A 27,058-nucleotide genomic window follows, 5' to 3' on the forward strand; every position below is an offset into this window, starting at 1 on the left:
TTAGTATATTTGAGACTCAAAGAGGATCTTATGGCTTTTGGCAGCACTTCTGACAAGTGAGCTGAAAGGTGGCTTCCCTTTGGCCAAGCCACTAGCGTGGTGCTCATTTGCCTGGGCTTTAGTATGATGCTTCACATCATCTTCTGCAGAGAGGTAAAGAACTAATCACATACCTAAGTGTTTCTCCCACGGAAGAGATCAAGATTATGTTAACAGAGCCCTAAGGAGTAAAAGGCCAACAAGTTAGAGCCCATAATGAAGGGAGTGAGCAAGAATTCACATTTCAGCGATAACATCATGAATATTTAAAGCACATATTTAGTTTTAAACCCTTGGTTTAAAAACAAATACTCAGACGTTTGTTTCTAGCATTGAGTACCCAGTCAAAGCATTGCTGCCTACTTTAAACATTTTATTGGACTGTTCCTACTACACTTCCCATTAGCCAATGTATTCACATATTAGTCAACTTCACTATCATAACCAGCAGCGACAAATTAACAAAACAGCCCTTATCCCCATTCTCAGAGAGTATGTTTAGGCTATAAAGGCTAACTAACACTTATTCTAATATATTTCAACTAAATTGAAGGTACTGTAATGATATAATTAACATACCTGTTCATCACCATACAAAATTATGCATTCATCTTCCTCTCGAACACTTCATAAAATGATAAACAGATTTTTACAACACATTCAATAAAAAAGCCATTCCCTATATAGGTCAACAATTACTTTATGTAAGAAAAAAATCAGAAGATTAATTACAAGTAATATTACAAGTATTATTGCTACTTTTGCAGAAGAAATGAGATAACAATGCAATTAACATCTGCACCCTTCTCTATATCTTGCAAATACAGGGTACAACCCTGACTCCATTGAAGTCAGTTGCTAAACTCCCCTTGATTTCAGCTGAGCCAGGTTTTCAGGTGTGTTTCTAGACCACGAACAACTTAAAATTTGATGGTGCTGTTGAAATACACAAATGATACAGGAAAAAATTGACAGCATAAGCAGGTTCAACTCCTATACATCCAAATAAGCTGCACGGGCAAATGTTAGCACTAAATAGTAGGGTATGTCTACACTACCCCCCTAGTTCGAACTAGGGGGGGTAATGTAGTCAGTCATACGGAGTTGCAAATGAAGCCCGGGATTTGAATTTCCCGGGCTTCTTTTGCATGAAGCCAGCCGGCGCCATTTTTAAATCCCGGCTAGTTCGGACCCCGTGCTGCGCGACTACACGCGGCATGGACTAGCTAGTTCGGATTAGGTTTTCTAATCTGAACTAGCTAGTCTGTGCCGCGTGTAGCCGCGCGGCACAGGGTCCGAACTAGCCGGCATTTAAAAATGGCGCCGGCCGGCTTCATGCAAATGAAGCCCGGGAAATTCAAATCCTGGGCTTCATTTGCAACTCCGTATGACTGACTACATTACCCCCCCTAGTTCGAACTAGGGGGGTAGTGTAGACATACCCGTAGGGATGTGAATGTTTAGCTGGATACGGTTAACTGGTGGGTGCAGTCCCTGCCTGTGGGGGAGGGAGAAGGTGAGAGAGCAGGAGCTGCTCCAGCCCAGTGGCAGGCAGGGGAGGGGCAGGCACTCCAGCAGGGATGGAGTGACCCCACCTCTACCCTCCCTCCCCTTTAAAAGGTTAACTGGTCAACCCATTAAATGGGATTTTATCGCCTTACTAAATATGGTCCCAAACATTCAGTGGGAACAGAATATCCTGGTTTTTTTTCTATTATAAATAATATGAATAGCAGATCATACCTGTAATCTAAGTGTAGAGGCATTGTTTCAAGGCCAATGATTTGACAGTATGGTTCAAAGTTGGAAAGTTCATATAGGCGTATCTCTCTGTCACTGAAATATTCATGAAACACCAAAGATTGTACTTAATATACTAGAATACATGAAATACTTAAACTTATTGTTTTTAACAAACAATAAAAATCTTTCATTCATATTATGAATAACCCTATCTCTGTAGAAGAAATATTACGTCAATTTTATAGCTGGACCGAAGTACAGAGACGTTACATCTGAGTCGCTTTTCAGACAGATGTAAATCTAGAGCAACTTCATTGAAATCAGTTTATTGTCATTAGTGCAGGAGAAGAGAATCAGGCTTGAGAGTTAGAGGCAGAACCAGGAATAGTGCTAAGCAGTCCTAATTGTTCCCTTGTTCTAGTCACCTCTCATGGTGATTTCTCAATTAGAAAAACAGATGCACTCTGTTTCCCTTCATCTGTGATATCTATAAGGATCATGTAATAACAAAGAGACCAAGGGCATGTACACTTAAAGACTGCAGTGATGCAGCTGCACTGCTTCACTGAAGATATTGCCTATGCAGAAAGGGAGAGGGGGTTTTCCTATTGGTGAAGGTGTTCCACCTCCCTGAGGCCAGGTCTATACTAGACTCGGAAGGTCGACTACATAAACAACATAGCTCGAGTCAACATACCTTAAGCCAAGCTTGGCGCCATCTTCACAGTGGGAGGTTGATGGGAGCAAATGCTCCCTTCGGCTTCCCTTACTAATACTGGTGCCACTCTCAGCTTTTCTAGACCTGCTAAATCTGGCACATAAGTATAGATGTGGTCTGAGAGGCAATAGGTATGTTGACATAAAAAGCCCTCCCATTGACTCAGCACTGATTACACTGGAAGTTAAGTCAGTATAAGTCACTTAAGGGTGTGGAAGATTCACATCCCTGAATGATATAGTTATACCAACATAAACTGCTAATGTAGACTAAGTCTAAGATTATATGGGTCTCCTATAAATTCACTCATCCATCTCTAAAAATCTCTCATTCATCCTCATATCCCATCCCATATAACTCACTTTTATACTGAGAGATTTGCAAGCACATTAACAGCTGAGAAAACCGCATGGGCAATTGGAAGTAGCAAAGTACAGTTATTTTTTAAATAAAATGTTAGCTATAATGAGGAAAAGAAAGAGAACTGTAATTCTGCTCTGGTAACATCAGAGCTATGCTGCAATAAGAGATGTTACAAATAGACTGACAAAATATTACAGAAAACTCCAAACTAGAAAAACTGTGTTCAATCTCAGAACACAGCACAAGAGTGTTTTTGGAGAGAAGCAAAAACAAAAACATAGCTTTTTGTTTAAGAACTGATATTTCAACGTGCTATAAAACCTCTGTGCACACACAGATTGTCTCAGGGACATCTTTACTAAAGGACTCCAGATTTGTAACACTATCCCTTCCCTGGGTCTTGCTTATAAAAGGCAATCTTCAAGATATAATGCCCAGTATCAAAAAGGACCTGTCAATAGCTGCCATATAGTCAGCCTTGGAGGCTGTATATTCCACATGGCAGTGGGTTAAGACTTTATGCTTCTGAGGAAGGCATTAAACCTTTATAGTGACAACAAATGTATCTTGTAGAGCTACGCTGTGTATGGGGGCAGGGAGGGGAAATATTAATTTTGAATTCTACTATGTACCCATTGGGAATGCACATATTCTAGATCTTTATCAATGGCCAGGGACTGGGCTGAGGCCACTCGTTGGACTTGAGAGAAAAAATGAGAATACAAGGTACACATTTCCCACAAAGGCATATTCAGTTTTTCTGACCCATTCATCTTTTAAAAGAGAACACTCATCCATATTTAAGAAACTGTATTTTTTGAAATCCAAAGCACTGTTCAAATGGGAGCGTTTCATTAATATTCAGAAGTCCAGCAAAGGGCTACTCACCAGGTTCCTATAATCAACTTATTGTACTGAGGCATTAAAGTTGAATCTAAAATCCATTTCAGTTTTCTGTTTAATACTTTGTTTTCATCCTGCAGGACAAAAGGAAATTGCCCAGAACTTACCGTAAGGTGAACATACACTAAAAAACCGAAGTGCATAGATTCAATATATGGATAAATGCAATTATTTGAATGCTGAAAAATACAGAAAAATATGCTAATTTGAACAAGAATTCAGATACAGCCAGTTTTCCCCGTAAGCTGAGCACCTGTGCAGCTGCTCAGGAGAGATTCAAATGCCACCCAGCTCATTAGCGGAGCACCCACAGGCAGGTTTGTGTTTCTATTAGTGGTGCTCATACAGTAAAACTCCATTGGTCCGGCATCCAATGCTCCGGCATTCCTGATGGTCCGGCACCATCAGGAACCCAGAAGTACTCTCGCTGCTGGACAATTGGAGCTGCTCTGCCCCCGGCTTCCCCGATTCAGCCGCTGCTGAAAATGACCAGCAGCTGAATTGGGGAAGCTGGGGGCAGAGCAGCTGGGGTGCTGCCGGGTTGGGCCCGTAGTGTTGCCACTCGGGGCTGCAGAACCAACCTGGTAGCAACCCAGCTGCTCTGCCCCAGGCATCCCCAAGTCAGCTGCTGCTGAAACTGATCAGCAGCTGACTGCAGGAAGCTGGGGGCAGAGCTGCTCTGCCCTGGGCTTCCTGGAATCAGGTGCTGGTCAGTTTCAGCAGCAGCTGACTCGTGGACGCTTGGGGCAGAGCAGCTGGGTTGCTACCAGGTTGGTCCCGTAGCACCGCCCCTTGGAATGGGATGCAGGCGTCAGGGCAGGAGACTGGGAGTGTGCAAGAGTCAGGGTTGGGGTGAGGAGGGACTCCGGGCACGGGATGGCGTGCAGGAGTTAGAGCAAGGGGTTGGAAGGTGTGGGGAAAACTCAGGGAAGGAGATGGGGGGGGCTTATGGCAGGGAGTGGGGGCACCCACCTGGGATCAGCCTATGGCGGGGTTGCGGCTATTTAATAAATCCCACCGATCCAGGAGCTCAGGGCTCCGCACACAGAGCTGCCTGGCTGGGGACAGAGCAGTGAGTCTCGCCCAGCCAGAGTGAACCATTGCTGTAGCTGAGGGAGAAATGCCCCTCCCTCAGCCAGGCAGCACCATGGTGGAGCCCTGAGCCCCTGGCTGGATGGGGCTCATTAAACAGCTACAGGGGCATGCTACCACAGCTTAGAGGGAACCTTGGTCAGAGAGGTGTGCAAGCCATCCGCCAGCTTCTCCTGAGACCAGCCTGTGGCAGTTGCTTCCTGGGGCCAGTCTGGGGTAGCAGGGGTCATACTGGCTGGGTGGCAGCTGCTACCTGGGGCTGGCCCAGAGCAATGGGGCTATACTGGCTGATCAGCTCTTGCTGCCCCCTGTGGTCATTCAAGGTATAACTGTCCCCTGTGTTTGCTCCTCCCCCCCACTCCCCATGATCATTTGTGAGTACAACTGTCCCTGCTATCACACCCCTCCCTTTCCATTTGATGAGAACAATCACATTCCATGCACATCCCATTGTCTTGGTACAACCAAACACTGACCTTGCTTTAAGTTAAGATAAGAGGAAGCTGCTTACCAAATTTGATGATCCTAGCTCTTACTATTTAGGAGGAGTTCTTGAACAAAAGGACTTACAGATGGGCGGATGGACACAAACAGACAGAGACACAAACTCTCTCAAATATATAGTAAAATATATGGGATGTAGTATTAACACACCGCATGAATTGCAAAAATCTACCAAGTACATTCAAGAGTTTGAAATGAAACCACCATCAAAACAGCTCATCTACCAGATTGTACCAATCACCAATTAATGGGACTTTACTGGCAGTAAAAACTAATTTTTTCATCAACAAGCATGAGGTTTCTCCTCCAATACCAGATGCAAATTCTGAAATTGAAATGTGATGTTCCATGTAGAAATGCCTCATTTCTAGGGTCAGAGAGTGAAGATTCTGAGGCATCACCAGCTATATCCTATTTAAAAAGGAAAGCCATTTAAAGAAAACTCACAAGTATAAGCCGACTCTTCTTCAGTTTTAAGTTTCTGGTCCAGATGGAAACCAATCCATCCTGCCCAACACCTATGATGTTATTATCCGGTGTAGGAGAGATGTAAAGGAGGGATTCTCTGTGTGGTATCTCTGACACTGTGGGTGGGAGGTGAAATGATATTTGCTTGGTCCTTGGTTGGTGCTTTTCCTTCACAAGGCAATCAAGTTACATGTGAAAACAAATAACATTCAATAAAGATACACCAGATTACACATTCTCTGAGACTCTCTTTAAATATATAGTTTCATACTTACAAAAAAACCTAAAACTAAAACTTGTAAAAGAGGTTTTAATCCAGTTCATGTTGAAGTTAATGGGAATTTCTCAGAATTGGGTCCAGTTTCTTTGTTTTTTTCCTAACACATAAGGTAATTCATAAGGGTATGTCTACACTTGCAGCCTAATTCAAACTAAGGTTGCAAATGTAGGCATTCGGAATTGCAAATCAAGCCGAACTACCTGTTATTCCTCCTGCAACGAGGTTTAACAGGTAGTTCGGAATAAGGCTTTATTTCGAATGCCCGTTTCCCTTCCGCGTGTAAACGTGGGCAGTTAGTTCGGGCTTGTAAGTTTCAAAAAATGGCAACCAGCCGGGAACATACAAATCAAGCACGGGATATTTAAATCCCAGGCTTGATTTGCAATTCCGAATGCCTACATTTGCAGCCTTAGTTCGAATTAGGCTGCAAGTGTAGACATATCCTAACATTCATAAAATCTGCTCACGGCATAAGCATAAAGCTAGTTAGCTCACTCATTTGTGTTGTCAAAACAGTCTCATGCAGATATGAATGCAATTCTATTGAGAACTAATTTTCAGATTTGAAATAGCAAGTTACAGTGCCAAAAAGGACCAGATAAGAGCCCTTCAGTGCTCTCATATACAGCACTTCATTCAGCTGCAAGAGGTGAATGTTGTGTGATTCTACTTCCTAAACTCCCTGGAATTGAGCATGTTACTGCCAGTGTCTTTGAAACTGACATAAAGTTAAGTCCTGAAGATTTTTTTAAAAATGCACAATAAACATTGAATATATGAGAAATTTGCCCAGTGTCAGTGAATCTTCTATGTGAGTCCACTTCAAGGGACAGCAGACAGGCAAACACACCTTTTTAGTTTTTCTGTGGGTGACCTGATGATTTCATCTCTCACCCTTCAATTTGTTCGGGTCTTGTGTGGGGAAGTGAAGGGCAGCTAGTGTGGATTAATGTACCCCAATCTAAACATAGGGTATCACACCTGCTATCCCTTTAATATTTTACTAAATGGGACAAAAAAAAAAAAAAAAAAAACCCCTAGCCTTCTTTGATCTTTTATGTCACTTGTTCCCACAATGCATTGTAGGAATCAGAAATCCAGGTTATGTCACAGGGGCGGTTTTTATAGAATAGGAACAGTTTCTGGAAAAACTGTCATTACCATAAGAAAGAGTCCAGGATTTCACCACTCCAAATCCTCTTACCAAACTAAAATATATTTTACCTCTGCCTGGTAAATAAGACAACATGGAACACATATCTTGGTATTTGCCCAAATTTAAGGATGGTTTAGAGGAAATAAGCAGTCAGTCTTTAGATAACCTTACTCAAGTTCCAGAGCAAGGAGTTGCACTTACTCCAACTTTGTAAGACATGTGCTTGTTTCCCAGGGAAAACACTGTGTTTGTGCTAAGAACATAGATTTAAGATTTATAACTAAAAAGGAAAAGAAAGCACCTATAGAGGGCACGAGTACAGTAACAAACAAAATAACCCACTGTTCACATGAAACAGAAAATAAGTACCCAACTAGCGATAACAATCAGATCTATTCCCCAACACTCCCATGTCAGGCCCACATAGATTAGTAGAGAAGCAATCTAGGCAAGTGTCATGAGGCTGACCCTAAAGGAATCAGATACCCAGGCTAACTGTGACAGGCTCTGCTGAAGGAAATGAGCCAACCCAGCTCCATCTCTGCACAGCTAACTGCCTAAAGTAGCTAGAAAGCAATTAAATAATAGCTGGGCCCACTGAAAGGCTTAAGAGAGCTCAGTGGGAGAGGCTCATGAGGCAGAAGTGAGGGGATTTCCCAGAGAGCTTATAGGAGCCAGAAATGGCACTTCAAAAGCCAAAGAGAGAAAGGATTATTGCTACTCTCCAGTCAGGCAGGCCTGGGAAAGATCCTGACCAAACAGAGGAAAGACTTTCAAAGCACTTCTTGCAGTGGAGAAATCTGAGACTTCAGATAAGCTGCAGCTGCAACCCAGAGACTTTTGTTTTGGGACTTTTAAACTTTTATCTGAGCTTTGTGGCAAGTACCTTTAAACTACTGTACAAGTGCCCCTTTCAGAAGGCATTATTAAAGATAGAGCTAGTACTGTAACTTGTTTGTTTTCTTCTTGATCAGGCTGTTACAGTGAGCTCACTGAGGCAGGCCACAGCACAGCCACACTCTGATGCAAGGGTGTGCTATAGAGGTGATGCTACCACATTACATATTTAGCCATTCATGCTGGTATTTAATAAACTAGGCAAACCAGACACATTCCAGAGAACTGGAAAAAAATAATGTTGAACCAATATTTTTTAAAGTCAAATGGATGACCTGGATAACTATAGGCTGACACTGATCCAAGGCAAAAATCAAGGTAAAAGTTGCAAGGGTGATAGAATAATTAAAGAATGGCAGCATAATTAATACCAGTAAACATGATTTTATAGAAAATAGTTTGTGTCACACAAACCTGATTTTTTTATGGTTTAACCACGTTGATGTAATCTTAGATGTCTGTAAAGCCTTGGGCACAGTACCACATGATATTCTGAATAAAACATTACAAAATACAGACTACAAAACATAAATGTAGCACTTATCAAATTGTTTTAAAACTATCTAACAGATAATCTCAAAATAACTTTTAACGGGGAATCATTTCTTGTGAGGCTCTCCCTATGGATCTGTTCCTGGACCAATGTTGTTCAATATCTTTATTAATTATCTGGATGAAAATACAAAAGCTTTACTAGTAAAAACCTGCAAATGACACAAATTGGAAGAGGTGTAAGTCATAATCAGGACAGGTCAGCTCTAGAGATAGACTGGATTCATTTGATGAATATGCATTTTAACAGAGCCAAATGCAGGATTATACAACTAGAAACCAGGAGTGTAAATCATGGCTATAAGATAAAGGACTGTATTTTGAAAATCCGTGACTCAGAAAAGGACTTTGGATCAGCAAGGATAATGTGTTTTCAGAGCAATGGTATGTCTTAGACACCAAATGTGTCTATAGTAGGGATGTTAAATATCAGTTAATTGAATAGTAGATTAACCTCATGAATTCTTATCGGTTACTAGACTATTCTATAGTCCCTGTGGGTGAGGCTGGCAGACAGTGAGCTCCGGCCCCACTTCCAAGGAGCCCCCTGCCTCTCCACGCTGCTGCCTCTGTATCAGAGGCAACAGCGTGGGGTGGCAGCAGCCCCTGTACAGGGGCGCTCAGAGCTCCCAGACCTAGTGCAAGTTGGAACTGAACCGGGCTTCCTGCCCGCCTGGCTACGAATACACTTTAAATGCAGAACTGCAGCAGGGGTAGGTCCCAGATCCGGCGCAAGCCAGGACTGAACCAGGCTGCCTGCCTGCCCAGCTCCTAATACACTCGAAATGCAGAGCTGCAGGAGCAGTAGCACAAGCTGGACTTGGCACAATCTGGGACTGAGCTGTGCTGCTGGCCAGCTTGCTAAAAAATTTACTGGCAAGGGAGGGTGGAGGGAAATGCATGTAGTCTATAGCATTAATTTATAAGCTTTTGTTTATTGGTTAATCAGTTAATTGACTTCACTATAACATCCCTAGTCTATAGACATACACCCCAAAGAATATCGAATACTTGTTTTTACCTCTGTATACCAGCATTAGTGAGATCATAACTGGAATTCTATACTATAAAAAGGATGTTGACAAGTATGGAAAATTTCAGAGCTATAGGAACAATCTGAAGTCTGGATAACCTGCCTTGCAAAGAGATACAAAAGAGAAGATTCTAAGTACTTACATAGGGAGAAAAACTGACAGTGGAAGGCTATTTAAACTCACAGAAAAAGGTTTAATCTGATCCAATGGTTAGTAGCTGAAGCTAGATAAATTCAGGCAAGAATTAAGCTGTAACTTTTTAATGGTGAGGGTAATGTAACCTTTGGAACATCGAAGAACATGATAGATTCTCTTCAAGTGTTTAAATCAGGCTGGGATATCTGCTGAATTATATGCTCTAATTCAGGGGTAGGGAACCTCAGGCCTGGGGGCTGACTTGAGTGGATCCGCCTGGGCCCCCCTAGACTCTGGTGTGCAAGAGGAATGTGGGGAGTGCCTTCTCCTTCTTAATTGGGGGCCACGACAGTGAGGGTTGATTGGGGGGAAGGGGAGGTTGCTTCTCTCTGGTGTGCAGTCCTTGACTGAGTTTTCTGTGAGTAAGCAGCCCATGACCCAAAAAGGTTCCCCATCACTGCTCTAGCTTAACCAGACATTGTCTTGATGCAGGAATCAGAGAGTGAAATTCTATGACCCATGTTAGGTCAGAGACCAGTCTAGATCATAACGGTCCTTTCTAACATTAATTTTGTTAAGTCTATAATAGCTCTTAGTGCCCCTTTCGCTCCCCAAAATCCTGGGTAAAAACATAAACCTTGCAGTGTGCCTGGAAATTCCACTGATCTGACTATTTCAAACCAATGGGAGAGGAAAGAGTTGTGGCCTGGGCCCTTCAGGATAAACTCTGTGTCAAAAGCCTCCAGTGTATAGAGGGGGTTCTAGTTTAAGCTTCTCAGCTAACTATAGCTGCAATTGGATGACGTGGAAAGAGGCTCACTCTGTCCTATATGCAGATCCCAAGGGCATTTTTAGCAATCGTACCATGTTGGCAAAGAACCCAGATTATGGATTTCAGAGAAGGAAGTACAATTTTTCCAGGAGGAATCCTGATAGGACTTAAGAGAAAAGTAAATATTAAACTAACAGTTGTCTAGTAGCACTAGCACCCATGGAGTTCATGTTATGAAAACATCCAAGAAGTGAGCCTGAGCTTTAAGCAAAGAAATATAAAACTAAATTAGCATTACATCCAGATTATAAACAAAAATTACCTTAAGAGCCATTGACCAGTTTGATTGTTCAAGAATTTCCTTTTACTCTGAAAGCAATAAAGACAGCCTTATAATAATGCTACATAATGTAATAAAACAATTCACACATCTTCCCAATTCCCCAAGGAAGTGGTAGGTATTATCCTCTTTTCACGGACGAGGAAACAAACAGATTACTGGCGACATTTTCAAAAAGTGGCCACTAGTTTTGGGGCCCTTAATTTTTTGGGTGTCCAATTTTACAAAGCTTGGGCATGGTTTTCAGATGTACTAAGCACCTATTTCTCACCAATTTCAAGTGGAATGCGTGATGCTCAGAACCTTTGAAAATCATGGTTTACACACCAACTCAACAGCCTCATTTGAAAATGCTGGCCTAACGCAAGTCCGCATATCGAGTCAATGTTCAGAATTCCCTTCTGACAGGCCCTTGATAGCAGCAACTCTCACCAGCCTCACATGCATTTGACAAAGTGGGTCTTTCCCCACGAAAGCTTATGCTCCAATACATCTGTTAGTCTATAAGGTGCCACAGGACTCCTTGTCACTTTTACAGATCCAGACTAACACGTCTACCCCTCTGAAACTTGACAGCCTAACATAGTAATGCAAACTTATAAAATATTTATTCAGGAGCCTGGAATACATTGTTAAAATGTTGTATAATTTAACACCACCAATCAACTATTGCCTAAAAGTACTCTATTTTTTATAAAGCTTTACTGTTTCAAATAATTTAAAATTCTATTTCTTCATTAAAAAATGTGAGCAAGAATACTGCAGTATATTGAATATTGTTGAAAATTATAAGCAACCATATGCAGGTGGTCCCCGACTTGTGACGCGATCGGTATCTGGGGACACGTTGCAAGTCGGGGGCATCATAACTCAAACCCTCATTTACAATAGGCATCGTGCGCTGTTGTAAATGTGGGCCAAGGACATAAGTCAGGGGTTTTTGGCCCCTCCTGCACTTACAAAAATGGTTATAAGTGCAGGGGGTCGCAGCTCGGGCAGTCGCATCTCGGGGGTTTCCCATAATTAAAAAAAAACTATTAAGAAATCCAGTAACTGACAGATTAGATTTCCTGATTCTCCATTTAAGTCTTTCTTGTAAAATTTATGAAATACCATGCTAACCCAAACCTTTTGACATTGTTAACTTTTGTAAAAGACTCACTGTCAATGTACAGTAATCAAATAAAACCTAAATTGAAAATAAATTTTACTTGAGTTTAAATATCAGTTCCTAAGTAGCTCATTTTTCATATACTGTAGCAAATTGACTGTAACAGTTCGCTCTCAGACATACTTTGGCATGCCACTAACTAGTCTTAGTTTTTTTTCTAGGAAGCATTTTTTTAAACTCCTGTTCCAAAAATCAGGAATGAAATCTTAAAATATAAATGTTTTTGTAAAGTCTAAAGTACTTACTGTATGACTACTGTGCCCGTTGCATTAGCATCGACCATTCCCCTTTGTAAAGATTCTACAATATGTTCACTCAGCAGAATGACTCCATTCAAAAGACTTTAGTAGAGTTGAAGTTGCTATGGAGACAATAAGCCAAACAAGAAGCCTGTTTAGTTTACTCAGTGGGCCAGATCTTCAACCCAAGCAAAGTGAAATCAGTGAAGCTACGACATTTTACAACAAATGAGAATCTGGCTTCTGGCTTCAGGTGTCCTTGACAATACACATGTTATGGTTAATTTTTAGCAAGACCTGTATTATTTAAATAATTTGCTCTACAGAGGCAATGGGCCACATTCAACCCTTGAGTTACACTAGTTTTTGACTTGCCATTTTTCCATTAGAATGTTTGATAAATTCTCTTCCATGTAAGGAATATTCAATGCTACCATGCCCCTCACTGGGCAGTGTAACTGCGGAGAATATTTTCATTATGCACATTGTTAGGTTCTGTAAAAGTTAAAAATGCTGAAAAATCTTGTCTGTGTCAGGCAAAACTAGTGAGAAATAATGAACTAGAAATAAAACACACTTACATAAAAAAAGTGAGAAACTGCACAATACCACCAGCCTTCTTGCCAGGACACATGGAAAGTTATATAATAACGAATGCCACCAGATAACATTTGTAAACTTGAATTCAGTGGCTGATGGCCAACCACTTCACTAGTGCCATTGTGTAGTGTTGTGTAAATGTTGTTTCCTATGTAAAATCCATCAATATAACAAGGTGTTCTGTGTGCTAAGACACATGTGTAGTATCTGACGTTTTGTACCTCCCTTAATCAGGACTGGCAACATCTGTCATTCAGCAGGACCACAGATGTTCCTGGACCACACAGCCAAGGAATAAGAAGGACTATCCGTGGGGTAGGAGTGCGGTGGGAGTGGGGTGAGGGAGGGGGAGGCAACTCAGACGGGAGCCTCGTGTGGGGGAGGAGGGAGGGAGAGCAGTACAGCAGGGAGATCAGGCCTCAGCAGCTGGGTGATAGCAGGGGGCTGGCAGCTGCCACGCAGCTCCAGCCCCAGCTGTGCAGCTCCAGCCCTGGCAGCAGCCAGGAAGCTCCAACTCTGGATTCAGAGCTCTAGCCCTGGTCAAACAGCCTCAAGTTGCTTTCAGCCTAAAACACTAAAATACATGCAACAGATACATCTATACAGTAAGCAGCAGCAGCAAGTCACAGAGACGAGGTAACAGACTGGGGCTTGCATTACAATGCTAAATAGCTATACTGACACTGAGGCTCAGGATCCAAAGCTGAGGGATGGGTTGAGCTTCTGAGATTCGCTGTTATAGGCTGTGTAGATGTACTCAACAATACAGAAGGATAATATGAAATTATCTATGAATGAATATAGAAGCCAGCGGACAGAGCAACAAAACTCAGATCAGAGCATTTTTAATCATATCTCCCATATAAGATCAGATGAGATGCCACTGCCTTTTTTCAGATTATGCACCAATGCAAAATAACATGGCTCTTTTTCCAAAACTGATCAATGGCTGACCTGTTTCTTGTCTTTTCAGGTTAATGAGAAGATGGAACAAAAGAGTCCACTTAGAAACTGCATATTTGAAGCCTGCTTGAGAACGTACTGATATTAAGGCTGTCAAAACTGTTCCACACTATGGCACTTTGCGCGCAGAAGGTGGGAGCTCAAAAGAGTCTTTGAAATACCCTGTCACTAAAGACTTGTCTGTTTAAAATCTCCCCAAGATCACAGATTCCCCCACCTTGGATGGTAAGCTGCATTGCTGCCACCATCCAAATGCAAAAAAACAAGGAAGACACATTTGGGAATTTCTACCCGTGGGGTACTCTCAAGCTCTTTAACCCTCCCTCTGGAGGCAGCTTAGAAAAAAAAATGTAAATCCCATAATAACTGATCTTGCAGTCTTAAGAACATGCACACGGAGCCTCCTGTCTTCTAGGACACAGGAATCACATCCAGGACTTAAACAGGTGATTTCTATTAATAAAACAAAGCAAACATGCTTGGTAAAACATTACTTGGTTGCTAGATGTTACAGAGCAACTGAAAAAAGATTAAAAGAACAGCACATTGCTTCCCTGGGATTCAATTTAAAAGTTACAGTGTATGGAGGGGTGGGGGGGAAGTAGGGCATAATATATGGGTTCAGCACAAAGAAGTCCAATAAACCCAAACATAAAAAAAATAACCTGATCGTGTTTTACATTCACTGATTTACTCACATATCAGTTGTTCCAAGGTTTAGTCCTTCCCTAAGCATGGATGTCACTGGATTCTCCAGGCTTTGCTTCCGGACTTAATTCATATCTGTCCAGCTCTCCTCGGCTGACACAATGAAAGGTCCTGCTTCCAATTAAAAATCACACCTTCAGTTTTTATTGGCTCATCTGGCTTCCTGCCAACACTTCCTGCTTTCCTGCAGGCAATTCAATTACTGCATGGCTGGGATATCCAGAAAAGGGTAGTACCCCTCCCATTCATCAGAAAAGCGCCATTCACAAATCCTTTGTTTTAATCTATGTAAATGGCCTATAACAGTCACATGTAGCCTGCCATGATAGTATTAGTTATTAGTCAGCTATTTTTTAAATAAAATTATTACACAAAGCATATCGTATCCAAAGGTCTATGCTATATTTCCCCTAGCTTTCCACTCACCTTCCTATTTTCTTATATATTATAATCATGTACTATTATATGACTTAACTGGCATTGCCAGTGTCCTTCAGAGAAGGGGGCTGGCGGTGTGGGCAGTACAGGAGTCAGGGCAGGGCAGGGCCTTGGGGATGTGGGGACCTCAGGGCAGGAGGCTGGGGATGTAGGAGGGTATGAGAGTGAGGGAAGGGTGTGAGGAGGGGTTCAGGGCAAGAGGTAGCAGTGGCTGCTGACTTCACCCTGACTTCAGCATGGGGTAGTGCACCTTGCCAGCTGGCTTGTTCCCCTGGAGCCAGTGGGGGTATCTCTCTCCCCCTGGCCACTCCCGGGACAGGGGAGCTCCCTTCCTTCCCCTTAGGCCACCCCGGGGCAGGAGGGGTTCTCTCCATGCCCTCTGGCCACTCCCAGAAGACGGGAAGCTCTTTCTCTCCCTCCTGGCCTGGCCCAAGAGGGGGCTCTCTCCTTCCCCCCTGGCCCGGGGCAGAAGGTGCTCTCTCTCTCCCTCTGGTCCTTCCTGTGGCAGACTCTCTCCTTCTGCTCAGCCCCTCCTGGGTTGGGGGTCTCTCTCCCAGGTAGGGATGGCTGACAGGGGCTGACTCCCAGGGAGGGCCCCACTTATCTTTTCTGGTGGCAGGCAAAATGATAGAGCTCCAGTCCTGCTGGCCACTCTCTTGGTCAGGGGTGGGCAAGATACAGCCTGTGGGCCAGATCCAGCCTGCCAAGCCATTTGATCTGGTCCACAGCCCACCCTGGCACTCCCCCGCCCCCAGACCAATCCATACCCGAGGACAGGTGAGCGCGTGAAGTCATTCACTATTCAAAGTGGCTTGTGACTTCCTCCCCTACTAGGGGCGCATGGCATCTAGGGGGAGCCACCACAATGACTTCATACTCTTCCTCACCCTCAGATCCTAATTGGCCTGGGAGCAAGGGAGCACACAACGTCTCCTCCCCCACCAGGGGTGCGTGGGGCCTTCAGGAAACTGTCGCTTTCCACCTGAGGCCCACCTCTTCTGCGTAAGGCCCTGCCCATTCAGGGGCAGAGCCAGCCCACAACTGCCTATCAAAATTTGTGATGTGGTCCCCCTGAAAAAATTATTGCCCACCCCTGTCCTTGGTGGTATGGCTGCTGCCATGGACACTCATGGGATAGCTCTCCCCTCTGAGCTCGTTGCCCGCAGTGGCCGCTCTCATTCTGTGTCCCTCAGAACAGCAGCTCCTCCCTTTGCGTTTTATGGAAAACTGTCCTTTTCCCCAGGCTTCTGGATCTCTAGCACACCAAACCCTAACCTTGCTTTAAGTTAGGAGAAGAGGAAGCTGTATACCAAATTTGGTGTCCCTAACACTTACAGTTTAGAAGTTCTTGAACAAACTCGCAATCAGACACAGAGATAGACACCTCTAAAATACATGTTATGTTAAGTTACGCTATGATCTAAGAAGCGACCTTGAGCTTTAAGCAAAGAAATATAAAACTAAATTAGCTTTACAGCCAGATTATAAACAAAAATTATCTTAAGAACCATTGGTCAGTTTGATTGTTCAAGAATTTCCTTTTATGCTGAAAGCAATAAAGACATCTTATGAGACCTAGACAGAGTAACTTAACTTTTCTGTGTCTCAGTATTTCCACATGTAAAATAGGAATGAGATTATATATTGTTTCTCAGGAGAATTGTGATTAAATAGTGTGTGTGCAATGTTGATATCTTTGAGGGAAGGAGTTACAGAAATGTGAATATAGTAAGGCCTATCTTAAAGAACCATTCAAGAGACTATCAAAAATCTACTGCTTTAAGTGAAATGATATCTTAATAATAATATAGAACTGTAATACAATTGTGAGAAGGCTGGGGTGATTCCTAGCCAGAAAGTTGCTACTGGTTTGGCCATACAATAATATTATAGTAGCAACATAATTTTTCCTCGGGGTGTGTGAAGTAATGGGAGTGGAAGGAAGTGCAGCTCATCTCTTCTCTTCTGCTAAATGAAGAACAGATGGGAATTTCCAATCTCCTCTTGTCCCTGGCTGGGTAATCAGCTCTCACATAGCTCCCCTCTCCTGCTTCACAGATGTGATGAGAGCACTCTCTTCTGCTTTAATCTACTTTAAGCACTGCTTACAGCACACAAATCCCTTCATTAACATTGAATTAGGTATGTTTGCAAAATATGGCCTGCAGGATGTATCTAGCCCGCCAAGCCACTAGATCTGGCCTGGCTGCTTTTACTACACTTAAAATGCAGAGCAACAATGGTCCCAGAGCCAGAGGAAGCCCAGAGCTACTCCCACTGTGGCTCTGTAGAACGCCTCCACTTGTCAACTAATTGTGTAGTCAATACAAATTGTATCGACTACACGATTAGCTAAATACCTGTTCCTTAACATCCTTAGTATGCAGAAGCAGAACAATATGTTCTATTGTTACACCACTCGTATAAGTGATAATATCACAGTGAAAATAGTATAGGATTAGTTTAGCCTTTGCAAGAAGCAAAACTTACTTGACTCTTCCCACAGCGTCCTGGGACTAGGAGCACTTCCCCAGACTCCACTTGCTTCAGGGTTGGTAGCCCTCAGTCTGGGGTCTGTATTTCTCAATATGTGAACAAGAGTCAGGACTTGGCAGCCACTTTTCCATGAGTGGCGACAGTAGGGTCTGACAAGGTACACATATACATTTTAACACATAAGCTTCAGCTCCTTTTACTTCTCCATCATATGATGCTCCTGTTGCTACACACTGAGCAGCCCTGAAAACTGTAGGAATACACATTAGCTGGGAGATCTGCTCCTTGTAGGCTCCAAAGGCCCATGGCTTACAATTAATTGTTGAGGGGCAATACTGAGTTCAGGATAGTTCTTAGTTTCTTTGAGAAGTTCATTGCACAGCCAGGGACCAGCTCTGCAATAGTAATTACAGTAATTTAGCCTCTGAGCTAGGGGAAAAGGTCCACATTAGAATCAAGGATATGATCTCCTCTTTTACTCCCTATCTCTGGGGGAGTTCAGATTCGGATCTGAATGAATTAAGATCTAAACTTACCAGGTCAAGTTCACCAAGCCCCTCTAATAAATACTGAAGGGCAAGGCAGAGTGGCTGTATCCTATTAAACGTTCTTCGCTGCATTTCCAGCAGCAGCCTGCAGAGGGGGCCAGACCGCCCCGGTATGGGGGGGGGGGGGGGGCTGCATGGCATGCTGCACATGCGCAACAATCCCCCATTTATTTTTTTCGAGGCATGAGTAACCAGGCCACTGCGCACGCGCCCTCTCTTTTCGGCCCGACGTAGAGCTCCTGGCACTTCCGCGCGAGCGTGATTACGTCAGCCGCAGTCTCGCTCTAGGAATGTTAACGGCGCGATTTTTCAAAATGGTGGTGTGGGGGGAAGGCGGTCCCCGCCGGGCCCTGGCGCGGGGAAGGAGCGGCCTGGGGCGCGGCGGGCAGAGGGCGCGGCCATAATGGGGCGCCGCGGCCGCGCTTCGGAGGGGAAATCATAGCGAGGACGCGGGGGGAGCGGCCTGCACGATGGCGACCTGCATCGGCGAGAAGATAGAGGTGCGGACCCGACCATCCCCGGCGTGGGGGGAGGGGCCGAGACCGATTCCTCCGGGATGGGAAGCTCCGAGCAGCAGCCCCGCCCACTCTGCTACCTGCTGGGGTGGTGCCCCGCCCCCCACTAGGGGACTGGTGCCCTGGCAGTGCTATGAGGGCTCAGGGCCTGTGGCCTCTTCCCACGGAAGCGCCCTGGCGCAGAGGACGCAGATAGGGTCATTGCCTCTCCCCCCCCCCCCCCCCACACCTCCTGGCAGCATGAACACTGGCAGGTGGCACGTGCCAGTTCAGTAGCAACGCCTGCTCTCTCCCCTAGCCTAGTATTTCTGGTGCCGCCTGCTCTGAAACCAAACTACCACGCAGATGGTTTCTGCTGCCCCTGGGGATGCTCACCTGATTGCTCTGCTGTCCGGACACCGCTTGACTCGGGCAGCTTCTGTCGCTCAGTGACCGCAAGCCCTGCTGCAGTGCACCAGACGTTTCTTACTCCACTGTTCATTGCATGCAAAATGCAGGACAATGTAGCACTTTAAAGACTAACTACCCCAGACTAACACGGCTATATTTCTATCACTATTCTTAATTGCATGCGTTTCAGAAACCCTGACGGCTGCGGTCTCTGGCAATTGGGCGGTATATAAATCAGTTATTTCATACAGCAAAGAGAAGGCAAAGCTCAAGATGCTATTGCATTAGATAGATTCAGGCAAGGGTATTTAGAAGTTATTCTGTTACCAGTCTACTGGATGGACGCTGTCTTCTACATGTACTCTTTGCTGAGTCATGATTCTGGCTGTGAGCATTGGAAGTTTTGTGCGAATTAGAAAATCGAGGTGTTGGAAGCTGGAGGTCCATGTATTTTGCAGATGAGGGCCAAAGACTGTAACACACTTTCCCATGGAAATTCTCACCCTTAACGGGTGAGTCACTGTTTGATGACAGTCTTTTCTTGCTAGCTATGGGTGTGCCATAATACCATACATCCCAGTCAGCACTAATACTACTTCACTGTTCATATAAAAATATTTTATATTGGGGCCTTCTGCCTTGAGAGTAAGGCAGCCAGGTGCTAGTTAGCAAAGTTGTCCCTTTAACTATGTTGTAGCCAGATCGACGGTAGTGAAGGGATATCATTAAGGCCTGGGTTAGAACCCTAGGAAGTGAAAACGTGCTTGGGATCCGCCTTCACTACACTTATGTTACATTGGACTCAGCCCTTTAGGGTACAGGGTTTTGCGGTATGCTATGGCTGAGTGTCCGTAGCTGACAAGGGGTTGTTTTCGGTAGAGGGTGGTTGCAAAATTTGAGGTTGGTCTCCCTGGTGCTCTAGGGACAGGGGAGGCCAACTGTTTGATCATCTGTTTCTTTGTAAACCTTGGCCAGGGCACTCGAGTGTGTGTGTGGGGGGGGGGGGGCTTCTTTCCCCTTCTCTCTGCCGCGCACATCTGTTGCCATCTCGCTTCAGTTTTCCCACAGGAGCCCCGTAGTCACAGGTGCTCAGGGCCTCTATAGTGCCGGTTTGTAGGGCGGAGCACCCCCAACGGGAAGCGAGCTGCCCGCGCGGAGGCCGGGACGGGTCAGGGCGGGGAGCATCCCTTTGCGGTCGCTAAGGGCTGTCCGGCGGGACGATGGGAGGTGGTGACTCTGCCGCCGCTGCTATGGCAGCTCGCGGCCGTTGTCCCCCCCCCCCCCCCCTTCTGCCCCAGGCGCGGGAGGGCCAGCGGGAAAGCTGACCCGCTTCAGCGCCGCAGTTGCTGCTCTGCTCTGGCAGTTGTGTGACTGCAAGTTCCGGGGAAGATGCCGAAGTGGCTGCTAACTAGTTTCCTTGTCCCCACGCCCAGCCGTGTTGTCTCTATCGGCATGCATCAGGGCTGGGCCGGGGAGAGCTCCATCCAGGTAGGCTCCCCACTCCCCCCGGCCCCCAGAGCACAAGTGCTGGATCTAGGAAGGGGGAGGGAGCGAGTGGGGTGCTGCCGTACCCATTGGTTTGAAATAGTTTCCAACATATACTCAAGGTTTACAGTTTGATCCCAAGGCTCTCACCACTCTAACAGCCCCCCTGGAAGAGGGGCACCCTGCACAGTGAGGGAAGACTAACTGAGCTGTGTGCTCTCTCACAGGATTTCAAGGTGGGGAACCTTCTGGGGAAGGGCTCCTTTGCCGGTGTCTACAGGGCGATATCCCTAAAAAACAGCCTGGAAGTAGCCATCAAAATGGTAAGTATCACTGCTTCTAAGGTGTAGAGAGTAGAATGTGCATCTGCCAAAGTGACTTGCCCAGATGTAACTGTAGGCAGACATGTCACCTGAGCTCATTCCTGCCCTACTTTATCTATGCATACTCTTGAGAGTGTCTTCTCTCTTGCCCAACTTTTGCTTGTGGTTGCATCTCTAATTCTTTGGATTAGATTTAAAGTTCATAAATATCTTATTGAGGTGATATGTCTGATTGGGACCTTCATGCTAAGTATAAGTAGAAACACATGAAAGATTATGTCGATCATCAGCCTGTGTAAATTAGCATTTAATTAGAGCTATGACAATTTACATCAGCTGAAGATCTGGCCCAGAGTTCCTGCTTCTGAGTGTATATTCTAAGAGCCTGATCCTGACTACTCTGGTTTCAAATGAATGCCAGTGGCTCAATTCCCACAGAGCAGTCTGCAGGATGAGGACTTGAGTTTACAGTAGGCTTGCAGAACTACAGACAATAAATGTATTTTACTCATCTGCTAATATATATAATTATCCTTTTTGTGGTATTTTTGTGGTAATCATGGATAACAGATTTTGTGCTTGGGTTGGCTAATCTTGTGTGTGGGTGGGATTTTTTTTTTTTACTTATTCATATTAACAATTTGGAGAGACTTCTGCTAGAGTTAATACAGAATGTGTAGGTTTGTCTAAGCTTCTTTTCAGGTTGCATTGGAAATGACTATATATTGCATATAAATATTCCATGCAACCACACTAAATATTTCTTTCTTGTTTTATTATTGTCCTTTCAGTTCTTCTAGATTTGTATACTTGCTTAACAATCAAATCTGTCAGTGTTTACCACTAAGAACAAAGTGTTAAGTGCACAATATTGTGATTTAAAAAAAAATCAAGTGAATTATCTTAAAATTTGTCTTGAAACTACTTTAGTTGGTATGTACATACTAAAACATTGATGTTTGGGGGAAAAAAATTCTTTGGTCCCTTTTTTCAGATAGACAAAAAGGCCATGCACAAAGTTGGAATGGTACAGAGAGTTCAAAATGAGGTGAAGATACATTGTCAATTAAAACATCCATCTATACTTGAGGTAAGAATAAATTCTCACTCTTACAATAACGACTGCTGAATATTAAGGTAGTGTACAAAGCAGGGATGTTAATGTAACTGACTAACTGTTTCACTTCTAAGATGATGCTTATTGGTTAATGGTGTTGGTTAAACTCAGCTGGCTCCTAGAGGCAGCTTTGCTATGGCAGGGCAGCAAAGCCTTCTCCCTAGGAGCCTAGTGGGCAAGAGATTTTCAGCAGTTACATGGATACCTATTTAACCAACTTTTAATATCACTAGAAAATATTCTAACAGTTTTTATTTTATTTTCTAGCTTTATAATTATTTTGAAGATAGCAACTATGTCTACCTGATACTGGAGATGTGTCACAATGGAGAAATGAGCAGATATATAAAAAACAGAATGAAACCTTTCTCTGAAGAAGAAAGTGGGTTTGGTTTTTTGTTTTGTTTTTAATAGAGTGATATTCTAAGTGTTTTGCTTATAATAAAACAGGCATTTAATTTCAATAGATAAGTCCATTTTAAAAATGTTTCACTATCATTGATTTATCTTGGAACAATTCTGTTCTGCTCTAAATCTAATACTTGAAAGGCTTTGCAACAAGTGTGTGTGTGTGTGTGTATATATATATATATAAATATAAATGCATAGTTTCTTTGTTTTCATGTTAGTCCTGTTTGGGACAGGAATGATAGCATAACAAAGCAGCGATCCTAGTTTTCTATGATCAAAAAATACCCAAAATTCTCTGACTAAAGTTCAGTGTTTCATTTTAATCACAAGCATGGATTTTTGAGTGTGGATTTTTTTTGTTTTTACATTCCTAGCCACAATATATATAGTTAAATAGAAGTCAATGTCTTATTGATGTATCCAATAGAGATGTGAGTAGTTGACTACTCGATGAGCCTAGGCTTATCAGGTAGTCAGCTCGACTACTCACATTCCCTTCCCTTGTTTTTTCTGTATCTAAGCAGTAATGGGGGGAACAGAAGTTGTTCGGGGGTGGGTGGGTAGAAGAGCAGATTTAAAAGCTGGTTATCCCCAGTTTCTGTGTTCCCTCCCCCCCTCCCCCCCCTTCCCCCCCCCCCGTGCTACTGCCCCATACTACATTTAAAATGCAGAGCTGCAGCAGGAGTAGGTCCCAGACCTGACACGAGCCAGGTCTGAGTGCCTTCCCTTATTGACTAATCATGTAATCAATACAAATTACATCCTTAGTATACAATAGAATCCCAATTATTCGATTCTCCATATTAACTAATTCACGAGCCACCCAGGGCCCACAGTGGCCGTGACTCTGGCAGTCAGCTCCCACTGTTCCCCATGTTAAAATAAGTAATAGAAAGCTCTTTATTCCAATTTCTGCTCATCTATTCTGGTCCTGGTCCGAATTAGATTGGATATAAGGGGCTGTACTGTAAAATTAAACTTAACAAATAGTTTGGTAGCACTTTAAAAAGTAGCAATACATGTAGATGGTATCATGAACTTTTGTGGGCACAGCCTACTTCTTCAGATGACCAGTGTATTGGATGTCCTGGACCAAAATAACTCTGGTCATCTGAAGAAGTGGGCTGTGCCCACGAAAGTTCATGATACCATCTCCATATTTTGTTAATCTTTAAAGTGCTACCAGACTATTTGTTGTTTTCTTAGTCTGTACAGGGTAAACTTAACTTGGCTATTCCCTGAAGCTGTAAAATTAAAGTGTGTTCAAAAAATAATTATAAAAGGGAGAAGGTTGTGTCGTTTGAATAAGTGACAATGATATTTCCTGCAGAACTTAGTTTAGTTAATGTTTCTGTTTTTACATTGAGAAAAAATAAAGATTGTATTATCACCAGTTCTGTGGTTCCCCCCCACCCCTCCACATGGATAACTGTTGTCTTTGATCCAGCCATATAAGTCATTGTGTTAGAAATAAAATAATAAATCTCTTACCTTTTTATAATCTTTGTTAAATTACAGTTAGTCTGAACTATGACTCTTCAAATTTGTCACTTTCTTACTCCACAGAACTGTGCCCTTGTATAAATCTGAATTACATCTCCATGCATTAAAAAACATTGGGACAGTCACTTTATTTTTTGCTTTTCCTATGGTTGGTTCCACCCTCCTCCAATTTTTGATACTGCAGATTCAGGGCAGGTCAAAAAGTGGTCCACTCTAGTCTTGTTAAATAATTCCAATAATGTTGCACAAGTTCTGAAGTGCATTGAAAACAATGTGGCTGTCCATATGATACTGAAGGCCTGAACTGGCTTGTTGAACACTTTGTTACTGATAATGAGTGATACATTGGATGGAAGGAAAGAATCCACATCAAGGTAGCAGGGCTAGCGGTTCAAAATAAAACACACCCTCATATATTTGTAAATTGTGCACATTTCTTATGGCTATCATTGAGACAAGAAACACTGCTTACCATGTTACGAGTCTCTCTTGTCAGAGTAGGTATACACATGAAAAACCAGTTTTGTTGGTCTCTTGAATAGTGGCTCAAGACAGATGTTGTACACTTGAGGATTTTTTTAAAGCACTGAAATACCCATAAGTGCAATTCATTGTCTTTCACTTATTAAAGCATCACATCATCCCTTATAGATATCAGAGAACGGACTCAGGAGCCAGAATCAAGTGATAGAACCGCTGCAAAATAAAACACTTTTACCAATTTGAAACAAGCTATTTTAAAAAATACTGTCTGCTAGATACAGAGCAGTCTCTTCTGTGGAGTGGTGCCTTTAACAGTACAATTGAACATCTCCCCTCAATTTTCTTAAGGAGTACGTCTAGACTGGCAAGATTTTGCACAAAAGTGGCTGCTTTTGCGCAAAATCTTGCCGCCTGTCGACACTGGCCGCAAGTATTTGCGCAAGAACACTGACTTTGTATTGTACAAAATCAGTGGTTCTTGCACAAATACTCCGACGCTCCCACTCAGGGATAAGCCCTCTTGCGCAAGAGGGCCAATGGAGACAGCCAAGTTAATTTCTTGCACAAGAAAGCCCGATGGCTAAAATGACCATCAGAGCTTTCTTGCGCAAGAGAGCGTCTACACTGGCACTGATGCTTTTGCGCAAAAGCAAATCTTTTGTGCAAATGCACATGCCAGTATAGACACTCTTAACAGAAAAGCTTTTCTGTTAAAAGTATTTGCGCAAAAGTATTTGCGGACAATCATGCCAGTCTAGATGCAGCCAAGGTGTTTGCCCTCTCCAGACTCCTAAGGGAGGAGTTGGAAAACAGATTGTGGGAGGAGGGGATGAATTAAGGGAGTTGGCCAATAAGCTAGTTTCTGCAATTTGAAGGATGGTAGTTAGTGTTGCTTTCCAACCAATATGTCTTCAGGTGGGAGGCAGAAGCACTGAAGAATACAATACATCCCTGGGATGAGCTTACCAAATTTAAAATGCAGATCTTTTCTGAAGGTAACTCCACTGTTCCCAGTGGGATTGCACAGGTGCAACAGATTGGAACTTTAACATGATTGATAAAATACAAGTGAATGTAATTCCTCTTGTGTTGGCTCTGCAGTGCTAATGCAGGAGTTGAGGGTGGTACACACTTACTTTTCTCACTGAGTCAGAAGAATCTGCTGAATAAGATCCTTCTTTTATGTTGTCTTGTAGAGTAATACTGACTGAAATTAGAGGAGGTCTAACGATGAAGCTGATTTGTATAAAGTACACTTGGGAATACTTCTGGGTGGTTTCAGGATAGAAGACTGCCTCGTAAATGTAACTTCACTGTCTTTAGAATAACTTGTAACTTTTATTCTGTGTGCTTCAAGCACTTTGCCAAGAGTGCATCACATACACAATTAGGAAGGGTCAATTTCTTGAGCTTTAATAAGGGCTGGTAATTGAAAGAAAGTGAGAAGAAATGTTCATGCTGTAATGTGTATTGGATGGGAGATGGTTTAATGGTCATCTGCCTCAGCATATGCCATAAGCTGATGTTGCCATAATCCTAAAGCAGTGGTACAGGATGCTATTTCAGTCTGTGTAAAGCTTGAACGCATTCAACCCTTTTATTCTAGACTGGGGTGGGGAAATTTTGGGGGGGCAGGGGCCACTGACCCACAGAAAAATCAGTAGGTTCCCACACAGTAGGTTCTGAAGTGGTCTGTGGTCCAATAATTTTTTCCCACCCCTGGTCGAAGGGGACCCAGGTTAGTAGATTTTTGTGTGTTCCAGCTCCACAGGGGAGTGGCAGCGTTAAGAGTGCCAGAATGGGCTCCCCAATGCTGTGGGTAGAATCCTGGAGCCTTGAGGGCCACGTCTAGACAATCCAGGGACTGCATATGGCCCCCAGGCCTGAGGTTCCCCATGCCTGTTCTAGATTACAGCTCTTGTTCTTTTCTATTTGAGCGAACAGTCTCAAATTTTAACTTTTAAATTAGTTTAGTGGGAGGAAGGATGGCTCAAGATTATTTGTGTTGATTATTGATGACATTTGTACCAACTTATTACTGGTCTGTTACATTATGTCCAAATACCTGGTCTCTTGTATATGTAACCTATATATTGCACAAAACAGATTGGTTCTAGGAATTTGCTCTATATGGTATCTTCTAGCGAAGTTGTGGGTGTGGTGTTTTTTTGTTTTTGTTTTTGTTTTTACTTTTCATTTGTTGGACCCCTAAATTTCAAATCGAGTTATGGATCCCTTTGGAAATCTTAGATGTAGTCTGTGGACCCCATGGATCACAGGTTGTCAGTACCATACGATGGTGATTTTTTTTTGTCAACCTTTCACAGACCCAAGATATAGTCTGTGGATCTCCCAGCAGTCTGTAGATCACAGGGTAAAAGTCACTGCTCTAGGGCATTAAAAAATAAAATCACTGCCTCATATTAACTTATCACAGTATCTACAGCCTGTTATAAATATTTTCAATGTGTATTTAAGTTTTTCCATTATTGCATATATGAGATTCAGTGCAGTTTTGCACAGTGGCAAATGAACAGATATGATTACTGGATTACAAGAGCCATTACTATGTTTCATAAATTTGCCTCAGAAACAAGTAGTCTCAGTATTCTTTACTACTAAAATGTGAATTAAGTGTATTAATTTGGCCACAATAAATAGGCCTGATTGGG

General features: G+C 43.3%; 2 protein-coding genes across 3 annotated transcripts in view; one reads left to right on the forward strand and one right to left on the reverse strand.

Moving 5' to 3' along the window:
- Positions 1-18,262, reverse strand: part of LOC102462772 (cilia- and flagella-associated protein 337-like) — a 74,621-nt gene extending 56,359 nt beyond the window's left edge. The window contains exons 1-10 of the mRNA XM_075929869.1: positions 18,148-18,262; positions 17,606-17,861; positions 14,668-14,788; positions 12,413-12,528; positions 10,979-11,025; positions 5,810-5,998; positions 3,752-3,840; positions 1,783-1,875; positions 619-664; positions 174-220 (exon numbers count right to left, since the gene is read on the reverse strand). Of these exons, the coding sequence (XP_075785984.1) occupies positions 174-220; positions 619-664; positions 1,783-1,875; positions 3,752-3,840; positions 5,810-5,998; positions 10,979-10,990 (476 nt within the window). The 5' untranslated portion in view covers positions 10,991-11,025; positions 12,413-12,528; positions 14,668-14,788; positions 17,606-17,861; positions 18,148-18,262. The remainder of the gene's footprint in view (positions 1-173; positions 221-618; positions 665-1,782; positions 1,876-3,751; positions 3,841-5,809; positions 5,999-10,978; positions 11,026-12,412; positions 12,529-14,667; positions 14,789-17,605; positions 17,862-18,147) is intronic.
- Positions 18,263-18,462: 200 nt separating this feature from the next.
- The window catches only part of PLK4 (polo like kinase 4), a 28,527-nt gene continuing 19,931 nt past the window's right edge, over positions 18,463-27,058 (forward strand). The window contains exons 1-4 of one of the 2 annotated variants that reach the window (XM_006131789.4): positions 18,463-18,659; positions 20,777-20,872; positions 21,867-21,962; positions 22,257-22,371. In XM_006131789.4, the coding sequence (XP_006131851.2) occupies positions 18,630-18,659; positions 20,777-20,872; positions 21,867-21,962; positions 22,257-22,371 (337 nt within the window). In that variant the 5' untranslated portion in view covers positions 18,463-18,629. Of the gene's footprint in view, positions 18,660-20,392; positions 20,553-20,776; positions 20,873-21,866; positions 21,963-22,256; positions 22,372-27,058 lie in introns of those variants that run through there. The other variant, XM_075929878.1, reaches the window with a different exon arrangement.

This window comes from Pelodiscus sinensis, chromosome 5 (genome assembly GCF_049634645.1).
Source record: "Pelodiscus sinensis isolate JC-2024 chromosome 5, ASM4963464v1, whole genome shotgun sequence".
In the NCBI taxonomy this organism is placed as follows: Eukaryota; Metazoa; Chordata; order Testudines; family Trionychidae; genus Pelodiscus; species Pelodiscus sinensis.